This window comes from Gasterosteus aculeatus, chromosome 16 (genome assembly GCF_964276395.1).
Source record: "Gasterosteus aculeatus chromosome 16, fGasAcu3.hap1.1, whole genome shotgun sequence".
Lineage (NCBI taxonomy): Eukaryota > Metazoa > Chordata > Actinopteri > Perciformes > Gasterosteidae > Gasterosteus > Gasterosteus aculeatus.
In genome coordinates this window covers 19,877,751-19,890,679 of record NC_135704.1, presented here as the reverse complement: position 1 = coordinate 19,890,679, position 12,929 = coordinate 19,877,751, and the positions used below count along the sequence as shown (strand labels likewise).

The 12,929-nt window shown below is 47.8% G+C and overlaps 1 protein-coding gene across 1 annotated transcript in view; it reads left to right on the top strand.

Annotated features, from left to right (window-relative positions):
- ttn.2 (titin, tandem duplicate 2) overlaps nt 1-12,929 on the top strand; it is a 171,725-nt gene that overhangs the window by 63,054 nt on the left and 95,742 nt on the right. The window contains exons 83-99 of the mRNA XM_078091002.1: nt 1,428-1,484; nt 1,868-1,915; nt 2,696-2,767; nt 2,994-3,062; nt 3,183-3,248; nt 3,362-3,433; nt 3,616-3,744; nt 3,870-4,049; nt 4,218-4,280; nt 4,453-4,746; nt 5,204-6,052; nt 6,239-6,289; nt 10,015-10,086; nt 10,234-10,335; nt 10,440-10,535; nt 10,822-10,866; nt 11,231-12,706. Of these exons, the coding sequence (XP_077947128.1) occupies nt 1,428-1,484; nt 1,868-1,915; nt 2,696-2,767; nt 2,994-3,062; nt 3,183-3,248; nt 3,362-3,433; nt 3,616-3,744; nt 3,870-4,049; nt 4,218-4,280; nt 4,453-4,746; nt 5,204-6,052; nt 6,239-6,289; nt 10,015-10,086; nt 10,234-10,335; nt 10,440-10,535; nt 10,822-10,866; nt 11,231-12,706 (3,741 nt within the window). The remainder of the gene's footprint in view (nt 1-1,427; nt 1,485-1,867; nt 1,916-2,695; nt 2,768-2,993; nt 3,063-3,182; nt 3,249-3,361; nt 3,434-3,615; nt 3,745-3,869; nt 4,050-4,217; nt 4,281-4,452; nt 4,747-5,203; nt 6,053-6,238; nt 6,290-10,014; nt 10,087-10,233; nt 10,336-10,439; nt 10,536-10,821; nt 10,867-11,230; nt 12,707-12,929) is intronic.

Sequence of the window (12,929 nt, the reverse complement as noted above, 5' to 3'; positions counted from 1 at the left end):
GCCTATCGACGTGGTAACAGCAGACCATGGTAACATAGGTCACGATAAGACCATTAAGCACCATGCTAGCCTATCGACGTGGTAACAGCAGACCATGGTAACATAGGTCACGATAACACCATCACAGCACCATGCTAGCCTATCGGCATGGTAACAGCAGACCATGGTAACATAGGTCACGATAACACCATCACAGCACCATGCTAGCCTATCGGCGTGGTAACAGCAGACCATGGTAACATAGGTCACGATAACACCATCACAGCACCATGCTAGCCTATCGGCGTGGTAACAGCAGACCATGGTAACATAGGTCACGATAACACCATTAAGCACCATGCTAGCCTATCGGCGTGGTAACAGCAGACCATGGTAACATAGGTCACGATAACACCATTAAGCACCATGCTAGCCTATCGGCGTGGTAACAGCAGACCATGGTAACATAGGTCACGATAACACCATCACAGCACCATGGTAGCCTATCGGCGTGGTAACAGCAGACCATGGTAACATAGGTCACGATAACACCATCACAGCACCATGCTAGCCTATCGGCGTGGTAACAGCAGACCATGGTAACATAGGTCACGATAACACCATTAAGCACCATGCTAGCCTATCGGCGTGGTAACAGCAGACCATGGTAACATAGGTCACGATAACACCATTAAGCACCATGCTAGCCTATCGGCGTGGTAACAGCAGACCATGGTAACATAGGTCACGATAACACCATTAAGCACCATGCTAGCCTATCGGCGTGGTAACAGCAGACCATGGTAACATAGGTCACGATAACACCATTAAGCACCATGCTAGCCTATCGGCGTGGTAACAGCAGACCATGGTAACATAGGTCACGATAACACCATCACAGCACCATGCTAGCCTATCGGCGTGGTAACAGCAGACCATGGTAACATAGGTCACGATAACACCATTAAGCACCATGCTAGCCTATCGGCGTGGTAACAGCAGACCATGGTAACATAGGAACATTGGACATTCGTATGCACGTTCACACCAGAAGCGAAGCAAAGTAGTAGATTCCACGCAAAGTTGCGGATGGTTGCATACTTTCAGCTAATTTTCAACGTGCGGCGTGAATGACTCGAATGTAGCAAAGCGAGCGATACGCCTCATAAACGCCTGTACAGAGCAGAAATAGTGGGTTTTTCCAAGGTGGACAGCAGAAATGACAACAGAGAGAAGTGACAAAGTTAAGCCACGCCCTCTTTCCGAATGACGCAAATGAACTACAAGTAAACGAAAAGTTGCTTTTCTTCTGGTGTGAACGCAGCATAAGAGCTCTGACAAGAGGAAAGATGTCCGCCCGTCCCTTTCATGACAGAACAGTCGATCTCATTGTTGTAAAGATGCTTTTGTACGTTGCACTAATGTTCTGGTATGTACATATTCTGTAGATGTCCCAGACTCCTCAGTTCAGAGGCCTGAGGTGCCTTCATCAGTGACAATTCAAGGTAAGACTGGAATCAGGCCCAATAACGTAATCATCTCATAGTTGATTCAAAAACTATCTTAGTTTAAGAAGTTGACGCTTTAAGTTTCAAAGAATCAAAAAGGGATATTTGGCACCTTAACCGTAACGTCATAATGAAACCAAAAGGTCAGAATACAGAACCTGCTGAATTCTATCAATATGTGGAAGAAATTGAACCTTCAAGAACAGCTTTCACTAAAAAGCAGTTAAAGATATTTTCTATGTCATCATAGATTCGACACTAAAAAGCGGTTTATTCGGCGTTTACCAGTGTAGTCTGTCCCTCACGGTCACACTTGTAATCAAATGCTTTATTATGTTCTGTTCTCTGTAACGGAAACCAACACACTTTGTTCTGTGAAGAATCAGCTGAATATTCGTATCACTATGAAGAGGAGGTGGAGCAGACAGGTACAACATGCTACTTGATTTCACTCCATCAGCCATCCAACCATCTCAGCAGATCTGTTTTCTTTTCTTTTGCACCTCACAACAATGGATGAAACTTTTATCTACATATTGTGTGAGACATTTTAAAATGACATTAATTAAAGAATACCCAATACCCAATAGGTTCATCAAAGTGAAATATCACACGTTTAGAATAATTACTCATCTACATGATCTCTGCTTGGACGTATTACCAAAGTCTTGTTTGTTTGCTCCTGTTTTCGCTCTTTTAACTTTGATCCCATCTTCATCTCATCATCATACTTCCACTAACTTCCACTAATGCTGTATTTCACAAAGTCGTTTGTCCCACAGGCCCTCCTCACTGAATGAGACATTACACACAACAACAACAACAACAACAACAGTCTTCAGCAAATTATGAGAAGACTTTCTTTTTGTGGTGTTTTTTTGTCTCTTTGTGGTGGTTTTGTGTTTCAGACCTGTGTTTGTGTTCATGTCTTTTATCTGCTAAACTCCTGAAACCTTTTTAAAAAAATCACTAATTATATTGCTTCCAGTGTTTCCATTGTAACGGGGCTTATTTTGACCACAGCCAGTAGGAGACAACACACTTGTCTGATTAGGACAACATTGAACTGTCCTCCCAGAGACTGGTGGTTAGACTGAGTCCACAGTTTCCATTGGAAGCAGCAACTTGTCCGTTAAGTGAGAAACGGTTGTTTTACGGCATCAGTGATGTTGATTGTGGACGTGTTTCTTTGTTTTATCCTCCATCAGTTGCCAGAGTTGCCGTTGAGGAGAAAGTGGAGACCAGGACAATTGAAACGAGAGAGGAAGTCCCAACAAAAGGTAGCGAACACCTGCACGTCTTCTCAGCTCCTCTTAGCGCGTCCGTCCTCCGGCGCCAAAGTCTTGTTTGTTCTGTTCGTCTCTGTGTTTGTGTTTGCTTCTTCTCCTCTCATGTGTTTCAGGTGAACTCTTCCTTCTCTAGCGTAGCTTTCTGTCTGCGTATCTTCTCCTGAAGGTGACACGTGCCTCTCTTTGTCTCGCTAAAACTATGGCTTGTGTCTTTAAGTTGTCAAAGCTGAGAGAAAGCCTGAAGAGAAGCTGACAGCTGATGCCAAGGAGCCGCCGGCCCCCAAAGGTACCGGCACACCCTCCATGTTGTCATGTTCTTGACCCGGGGTCTCCGTCCTAGACTAGATGAATGCAATGTGTGTGTTTGAGCCTCGTCCATGACTTTCATTTTGCTGACATTTTGAAGCACCGGAGGGCAGAAAGCCAGTGGAGGAGAAGGTCGCAGAGAAGAACAAGGTTCCTGCTCCAAAAGGTAGAGTCGCTGATGTGAGCCCGAGCCTCGTTGATCTGCCGTGACGACGCTCACTCCATCTTCTGTCCGGTTGCTGCGACCGTCTGCTTCATCTTGTGTTTGAATCTTAAAAGAATCCGAGGTGGTAAAGGAGCCTGCCGCTGCCCCCCCGCCGCCTGCAGAGAAGCCCGGATTGCCCCAGAAAGGTACTTGACTCGTTGATCTGATGGCAGCAGCTTTGTGGTGCTCTGGCTCGGGGGCTTCTCCCCTCTCTTGTTTCCTTCTCTGTTCGGTTTGGTCTCACTCTTTCCGCCGGCTCTTGATGAATCTTAGACGCTACCACGACGTCATGCTAACGTTAGCTAATGTCTGTGTTACCCACCTGAAGAAGAGCCCAAGCCTCCGGTACCAGGCAAGACGAAAAAAGTGGCGCCTGCGTTTAAGCCGGAGCCTGAGGCTCCCAGAGCAGAAGCACGAGGCACAGCTGAAGCTAAGCCGGCGACCCCTGTAGCCAAAGGTATTTCCTGCTTCGCTTCTTTGGGTGTGTTTGTCTGTCTGAACCGGCTTTTCTCAGCTTCAGACGTGGAAGCGGATCTTTGACTTGGTTTGTTTGCTCGTCTCTAAACTAAATGTTGCTTTAAGTCCCAGAGGAGATCCAGCCTGAACCGGCAGTAAAGAAGCCAGAAGCAGAAAAACTAGTAGTTGGTAAATCTGAGGCTCTTGTAGCGAAGCCAGAACCTGCTGCCATGAAGAAAGAACGGCCACTTCAAAAACCAGAACCTCCAGAGAGCAAACCAGAAGCAAAGGAACCTCCTAAGAAAGGTATACATCCTAATCACCATCTGCAGTGGTTTTACACGGGAAGTCCTTGGACTTCGTTGTAGTCGGGCTCCTCTTGTTGTGCGCTCGGCAGAGTGTTTGGGTCTGTCCGTCTCTAGCGACGCTCTTCAGTTCTTTGACAAGCTTTTAATGTCTGTGAACTCTTTAAAGTTCCCGTGGAGGAGAAAGCAGAAGCGTCCGCGGTTCCTCCCAGAGAAGAGCCGAGGCCAAAAGGTACTTTGATGGTGCTGATGGGGGGACAAGGTCATCTCGTAGCCTTTAAAGGGTTACCGTCCTAATTAGCTAATATATTGAGTTTAATCTAAAATGTCTCTTTATTGTGCGACAGCACGTCTTTCACTACTTTGTGTCTTCAGTCACGTGTTTGTGTCCAACCCTCCTAAAGCTTTGAAGCCAAAACCTAAAGTCACACCCCAACAAGAACCTCAGAAGGTGTTTGAGGAGACCAAACCTACACCTGAGAGACGGCCTGCAGGGACAGAAAAGACCCCAGAGAGGACAGTGGGGGAAACGTGTTTACCTGAGGAGAAGGGACCAGAGACGCCCGAAGACGAGAGGACACCCGAGGAAGTAAAACCTGACCTGGGGTCCAAGAAACAAGCAGCGAGGATCTGTGTAGATAAAACATATGTGAAGATACCTGAAGCTAAACCCAAAGCAGAAGAAAGTCTCCGTGAAGGTAAAGCCCGGCAGACCTCCCCTCTCTATTTCTGTCTCTACTTCCAAATCATTTCAATGTATCTAGTGAGGATGACGTCTCCATCAGAGGAGCATCCAAGCTGGATGAAACGTGGGTTAAACTATACAAGCATAGTCTGTCTGATCGTCCTCTGATGTGGACATTTAAAGACTGAGACAGACACCAGAGTACAAACTGAACCTTCTACTGCTTGTTTCTACATGTCTTCTCTTTGTTAAACACTCTTCCATGATCTGAATTTGTTCTTAAGAAGAAGCAGAAAATAAGACAGTGTCTCCTTCAGACGAAGGCTCAGAGGACAGAGGAGCTGGGCAGGTGGACGCTGACCATTTCAATTCATCTCTTCCAACACTAATGCTTGTCTTTGTGTTTTGTCATCACCTCTTGGCGCCGCCGCATGACGCCTCTTCTTCAACGCCTCTTAAACGGGGAGCAGCTCAAAAGATACAGCAAGTCTTCTACGGGGCGTCGGCCGCTGAGGAGGAGGATGAGGAGGAGGAGGAGGAGGAGGAGGAGGAGCTCCCAGTGGCTCGTCTGAGTGAGACCACGTTGTCAGAGACAGACTTCTTCCTTTTGACAGAAAAGGCCAGAGGACAGATTTCTGTCACTGACTCTTCAAAGAGGAAAAAAAACAGGTCGCCTCCACAAACCGTCGTTATAGTCCAGCAGACCGACAGAGGCATGAGGGACACCGAGACACTAAGAGAAGTCTCAGACGAGAGGAAAGACGGCGGTTCAGTCAGACAGCTGCAGGACGAGGGGGTGCAGGACACCGAGGGTACAGGAGAGAGACAACCGGAAGTCAGGAAAACTACTGCAGTCAAAGAAATAGAACGAGGAGAGACCGAGGAATCGGTGCATCATCGTGCTAAAATCATCTCAGACAAAGCAGAGGATGAGGACAGTGTAACTGAGACAGTCACAATCCAGCAGACAGAGGTCACAGTGAAGGATGAACCGACACAAGGGGGTTCCACTTGGGGGAAGAAGGTAGAAGAGAAAACTATTAGAAAAGAGGACAGTGTAGATAAAGCAGCTGTCAGTCCCGCATCCAACAAAGATGAGACTAGTGCGCCAGAAAAGGCTCCGGTTAAGAAACCAGAGAACAAGAAGGCTGATGAGACAGTAACAGAAGCTCGGCTCCGGAGGCCAAAAGAGACTCAATCTGACTTTGTTGCTGCAAGAAGTGACGCAGAGAAGAAGAAAGAGGAATCCAAGGAACAAACAAGTCTTAAAGTGGAGGATTGGGTCCAGAGAAAACCCTCTGGACCAGCTGCTTCCAGAGGTACACAGAGTCTTTTCCATCTTTCTTCTTCTTTTATGGACCACAGGGGGGCACCATTCCCTCCCCCCCTAAACGTCTCCTGACACCATGTTCTGTTAACGGAGCTCTTTGTTTCAGCAGTGTTTTTAGTCTCTGCTCCTGAATGTTAATATCTTGCATTAAAGCAAAGCTTATTGTCTGTTAAAGGAGCAGCAGTGGAGGCCTCTTCGCCCCCTGAGACAGCAGAGAGAGAGAAAGGTACAACAACGCGTTCTCCCTCTTCCCTCTGTCTGGTTTTACGTGTTTGTCTCCTTCTTGTTGTTGTTGTTTTCTCCCTAATCTCTTGGCACCGCTACATGGTGCTTTCTCTTCACACCTCTTTAACTGATCCGTCCTCCAGCCAGCCGCGTGCTGAAGGCCGCGAGAAGAGGCCGAGCTTCTTCTGCACCAACGCACAAGGAAACGGAGAAGGCGGAAGAAGAGGAAGAAGAAGAAATGAAATCTGAATCTGTGCAACAAGAAGGGATCCTAAATGTGCTGATAGAACCTGACGATGAGTCAGAGGTGACTGTTACTGACGGTTTGAAGGCTCTTAAAAGCAAAGAAAAGCTCATAACAGGAAGTGAAGATAAGATGAAGAAAACGTTGTTAGTTCAGGATGAACCTACCAAACAAAAAGAGTTTTCTGTCCAAAGTACTGATTGTCCAACAGCGAGCGTTGAAATAAAAGACATTAAAAAAGATACTAAAGCTTCTCCAAGAAAAGCAAGAACATTAGAATTTACAGTCAAATGTGTTTGTGATGAAAAAGAGACGATAGAAGCACAGCAGAGAGATATTAACGGACCAGATGAACCCCAAATACCTGAAGCTTTGTCCCAAGTCCTTCCACTTAAAGACAAACGGGTCAGAACTTCTGAGATGAAACCAGACAGAGACGACCGAGTCAAACTCCCAGAACCACCGCCAGATAGAGAAACCCTTCAAAAGCCTGAGATGGTGAGACAGCAGACAGCTGTGAAAGACGAGGACCAAGTCGAAGCTGTCCAAGAAAAGACAAAACCAGCCCGAGCTGACAAACTGTCCTCTTTGAGCTCTGAGCGAGAGGGAGCAGAGCATCGTGGAGACGACCTTCCTTCTAAAGAAACCAAAGGCCTGACAGAGATGGTCACCACTGAAGATCAACGACACATCGTTCCTGAGGCAGAGGAGATACCTGCTGCTGATGGAAATGATGCAAAATCATTGACAGAACCAGATACTCCTGAGTCAAAAGAACCAGCAGGTGAAGGTCAAACATGTGACAGTAAAACAAGACGTGAAACCTTTTTGTCAGAAGTGCCTCAACTACAAGAAGTTCCACTAAAACGTGAAGATGTTCAGGTTCAGTCGCAGGTCAGAGGAGATGCAATCAACAAAGTTACAGATCTATTTACTCCCACTGAAGAGCAGAAAACAAAGAGAAAGCCTCTGAAGCAGAGACCAATCACAAGTAGAGCTGGCGATGTTCACTCAAAGATGAGGGACCAAACTCTTAACAAGGTCACAGAGCAGCACCAAAGTCTCTCTGCAGAGATTCAAACACCTCCCGAAGACGATTCACAAACTGTGACGAGTCAGAAACCACCTGAAAGGAAATCCTCCGTTGGTCCTGAGGCGGACGCAACTTCTTCAGAGCCGGACACCACAACGGGTAGAAGTGGTGGAACCGCAGCAGAAAACCTTCCACTAAAAGACGATGGCGCTCAGCAGGAAACGCCGCGGGAGTTTGGCAGAACATCGGCTGAGGATCTGCAGACAAAGTCATTCCTAAAAGAGAAAAGCCAAAGGCCAAAAGGGCAAAGGACCTCTCCTGAGCAGGTCCTGTTCCAGACAGACGGAGTCAAACATGATTACAGTTTCGCACAAACAAAAGAGGAAAAAGTGGGAAGAAAGTGCCTGCTGGCTCCCGTGATGGACGTTTCATCTCAAACAGGTCTGGTGGTGACAGAAGGAGACGTTGAGACGCAGACTCTCCAAAGGTCTACTAAACCGCACCAGCAAGTCCAAGTCATGGGCCAAGTCGTGTCAGAAGGTCACCTGGTTCAGACACACACGGCTCCTACCATCACAGAGCAGTTAGCTGCCAGAGGAAAGACCTCGACCACATCCAAACCAGAAGAAACACCTTCAGAAATGTATAAAACCACCACAGCTGCTGAAACAAAGATGGCCGACATGGACACCGAGCACGACGAGGCAAAGAAATCTAAGTCCCTAAAAGGGAAAAGACAGAGAGTTGCCCTTGAAGAAGTGCAGTCCACGACGGTTAGAGATGAGAAGATAAACCAGCAACACGTCAAGCAAGCCACTCCGTCTGAAGAACATCTCACAGTCAAAGAGGGACAATCAGCCGCCCTGCAGAGGATCGCTGGACCCGAGCAGCTCCTACAGGACGATACATTAAACAAGTCTCCTCTGGGGAGTCCAGAGTCCTCCAGGGACATCCTGGAGGCTTTAGCTGGTGAACAAGAGGTAACAGGTCCAACCGACAGAGTTGATACAGCAGCAACCAAACGGAAACAGGCTCAGCTGAAGTCTCAGGAGACATCAGGAAAAGTGTCTGAAACAAAGGTGGTGGACGCAGAACATCCACAGAGACAGCAGGGCGCCCGATGTGAGCGAGCAGAGGTCACCGGGGACGAGACAGACACAGAAACAGAGAGGGAGCAGATAGAAAGAAAAGCTTCAAGGACACAGGCGATGGACGTCGCACATGAAAAACCATCGATTGGGAAAGAACAAGATCTTATCTCAGATACTCCACAAAAGTATATTTCCCCCGACAATCTATTCAGAGACATTTCACTCAGAAAACCTGAGGAGTCTGAGGGGGTAAAGAAAGACAATTCCACAGAGGACCAAAGACAAGGGTTCAGAGCAGGAGAAAGCAGGTCAAAGGGTAAAATACTGGATGACAAGACGAGCAAAGTCTCACCAGAGTCCACCGCTGGAGTTTCAATGCGAGGCACTCAAATGACCTTCAGTGAAGCCGATAAAAGTCCGTCCACCACAGAGGGAGAAATTCTGCCAAAAGCTTTCAGCTCTAAAGATGAAAGTGCTGCCGTTGGTCCTACTGAAGACGCACAAATTAAGATGGAACACATCGAAATCTGCCAGTCTGCAGAAACACCCGCCAGTGAGGCGACATCCAGAGAATCACTTATCACAGTAGAATATGCAACAAGAGGTGAAACTAAAACAATGTCAGATGAACGAGACTTTCAAGATGATGAGAAACGGACAAAAGCTGTTTCTTTGGTGGAAGAAATGAAAGTTAAAGGTCGACCCTCAGGAGCATCGCTGGAGGAGGAAGAGGCTTTGGAAAAAAGACTGAAACCAGTGAAATCCAAGGAAATGAAGACAGAAAGCATCGCAGGCAAAGACCAAACCATTCAAAGGCTTCAAGAAAAAGATGAAGAAGCCCTAAAAGCCGCTGGACAGGAACAAATGAGAGGAGATCACTTAGTGGTTCCCAGGAAAAGGAAGGAGGAAACGTACCCAGAGACACTCGATGAAGTGAACACAGAATCAACAGCTGGTCCCTCAGTCAGAGAACCGTCAGTAACAGATCAGAAGAAGCCTCCTCAGGAGGCTGAAGCCTCCAGCAGCAGAGAAGCTGCCAAGTCTTCAGGAGGTACAGAAGGGAAACCGCTGTGTGTCACCGAGCACGTGTTGTTTGATCTGAGCACCAAGCGACATCGTGTTACCTCACCCATTGTGTTCCGCCGTGGACACACTGTGTTTGTTATGTCTGTTATGTTTCATCATACCTGTGTGTGTCTCCAGGTAGATGTTCTTCTCACACTAGGTGAGATGTTTCTTCCATCTTTAAACTCTGTTTCCATCGTGGATCTTCTTCGTTCTCTATTGTCTCTGCGTTGTTCAGCGCTCACTCATCAGTCTTAACAAGGTTCTGATTGTTGTATCATTTCATCTCCAAGCTCCTGCGAAGGAGACGTCGTCTCCACCACAACTCAGTGAGGCCCTGGTGGAGCCAGCTGCTCCTCCAGAAGGTATACAACCTCTGCTCTAAATGTGTTTGATGTCTGTGAGCAGAAGACTGTGAGCATGAATCTCTGAGCCTTTATTCTTGGTACTATGCAAAGAAAGGAAATCAAACCTGTTTTCTTTTGAAGTTCTTGTATATCTTGTACTTGAAGAGATCAAACCGCATGCAGCTGCAAAAGAAGCTGCCAAAAGGTCAGAAGTCACCGACCAAACCAAGAAGATGGAGAAGAAAAGGAGTGCGGAAGCGAAGCCAGGTATCCTGATCTTCTTAAAGAACCCGCAACAAGATGGTTGTGCGTTCCTTTGTGTTCCGGTGGTACTTCACGTGACCTGAACCCCCTCTGTGTTGTGCTTGAAGTGGCCGAGCCGAAGCCTCTCGTAAAGGCCGAAGAACCGTCAGGAAAGGTGGAGGAAGTAAAACCGGCCGACGGGAAAAAGAGAACTCCTGAGACAGGTAGACAAGTATTTGAAGTATTGAGAGTAAACATCCCCTTTGTGTGGGTGCATAACCCCCCCATGTGTTGTGAGTCCCTCTTGTCGTGGTCACAATAACTTCATGTTGTTTGTCTCCTTTTTGCGTTGAACCCGACCCGAGCACGTCACGCCACGCGTGTCCCGGCACACTTAGTGTCTCTCCCTGGGACCTGCTCGTCCACACTCTGTACTGAGTACTTCTGAATGTCTTTCCAGTTCTGAATCGGTTAAAATGCACTTTGCTAAATAACTATTTTCTGTTCTAGATGAAACCAAAGGACCCGTCCAAGCGCCAGGAGGAGTCAAGAAAGGTAGGCTCACAGATCGCCTCGCTCAGCAAACATCCATCAGCAGCTCCAGATTATGACCACCAACCAGCTCTGATTCATTCATTGTTAGAAACAATTGAAATGAGTGCATATTATCGATAGTAGTAAAGGTATTTCAGTTGACGTTGACTGTTGTATCCTGTGGAAGTTTCCTCTTCTTTGTCTGCTTTTTTATGTTGCTTCCATGTTACTGTTGTCACGTATTCCTCTATTTCAGAATAATTGTGATTAGAATGTTTATTTAAATGTCCCAATGTATGATTAGTAAATGTGTGTATGTGTTTGTTCAAATGATGTCATTAGTGCGTGTCAATTAGTAACGTCAAACCTTTGCTGCACAAAAAAGGTAAAGTTCACAGGGAAGAGGAGGGAACGTTTGAGATTCCCACTTTGAGGAAAACCACAACGGAGATTAAGAAAGTGGAGGAGCAGCAGGAGATCATCAAACTGAAGAAGATCCCATCGGTTGCAGCCAAGGAGACCGAAGAAGAAGAGAAACCTCAGAAGGTCACCAGGACTGCGGTCTTTGACGTGGAGGAGGCGGTGCACATAGAGGAGGTCGTTCAGATGTCTGGCGCCACCCGAAGGCCTGCGGAGGAGAGGACACCTCGAGGCGAAGCAGACGTGGTGAAAAAGCCTGAAACTGTGAAGCTCCAAGAGCAGGAACAGAAAGGAGCTCCTAAAGATGCACAGACACGTCAGAAACCCATTCCACGAGCCGACAAACCACAAGACAAGGTCTCGCTGAAGAAAACTGCCAAGGCACCAAAGGAAGAAGAACCTGCTCTACCAAGCGCACCCTCGAAGAAGATGAAGAGAGTGCCTGCAGATGAGGCAGAAGCAGAGGTAGTCAAACTAAAGCCATTCATAAAGCCTGGTGAACCAGCAGAGGTGGCGCAGAAGGACAAGAAGGAGAGGCCGGACAGAGACACGGAACCTTTCCAGAAGCTTCAGAGGATTCCCAAAGAGGTGGAAGCCAAAGAACCTCAGAAGAAACCAGAGAAAGCTCCACCAGAGGTAAAGGAGCCACTAGACAAAGGGAAGAAGCCAGAAGATAAAAAGCAAACTCCAGAGAAGAAGCCTGAGCAGGTCGACGCGCCTACCAAGGTGAAGAAACTCCCAACACAGGAACAAGGGATTGAGAGCGTTAAGCTGAAACCCTTCTCCAGGCCTTCCAAAGAGGCAGTACAGCCTGAGAAGAAACCAGCGGAGGAGAGGCAGAGGAAGCCAGAAGATAAACTGCAGCGCCGGCGGACGAGTCCAGAGGAACCAGAGTCAGAGGCCGGTGTGAAGAAACCGGAAATCCCAGAAGCTCCAGAGAGGAAGCCGGGGGCTCCTGCCTTGGTTAAGAAACCACAAGAGGTTCCAGAGGAGCCCAAACCAGTGCAGCTGAAGAAGCTAGTCACACCCAAAGTCAAAGAGGAGAAGGAAGAAGTGACTCCAAAGCCTCTGGCGCAGCTCAAGAAGGTTGAGCTGCGAAAGACTCCATCTCCAAAAGTTGCGAAGCCCAAAGAAGTTGAAGCCGCGACTCTCAAAAAGGTCCAGAGGAAGCCGTCGCCCGAGGAGGCCACAGAACCGGCAAGGCCTGGAAAAGGGAGGCTACCTCTGGCCAAGGAGGTCTCTCCTGGAGCCGTGCAGATGAAGAAGATAGCCACCCAGCCAGAGGAGGAGGTGTTCGAAGAGGAGGCCGAGGAGGAAGGGGAGCAGGAGGAGGAAGAGGCCTGGGGCTGGGAGCTGGTTCCCCGCGACAGCTACGGCTCTGAAGACTGGGAGGGCGAAGGTGAAGAAGCTTCTCTGGAGGTTCCAGGGGTCACCAGGAGAGGTGAGATGGTGGCCGCCCCCCAAAAGCGTCTGAGAGAAACTTCTTCATTTCTTGAATAATCTCTCTCCATTTCTAGCATCATGCCTCCATCGACATTGTCTCCACTCCATCTTATGTTGAGTGTGACGCGATTGACGCCATCTCTTCCTCGTCTTCATGTCGATGCTCCTTCTGTTTCAACCTGTCTGGTCGCATCCAAAACATTCTGTCATTCTGTCATTTC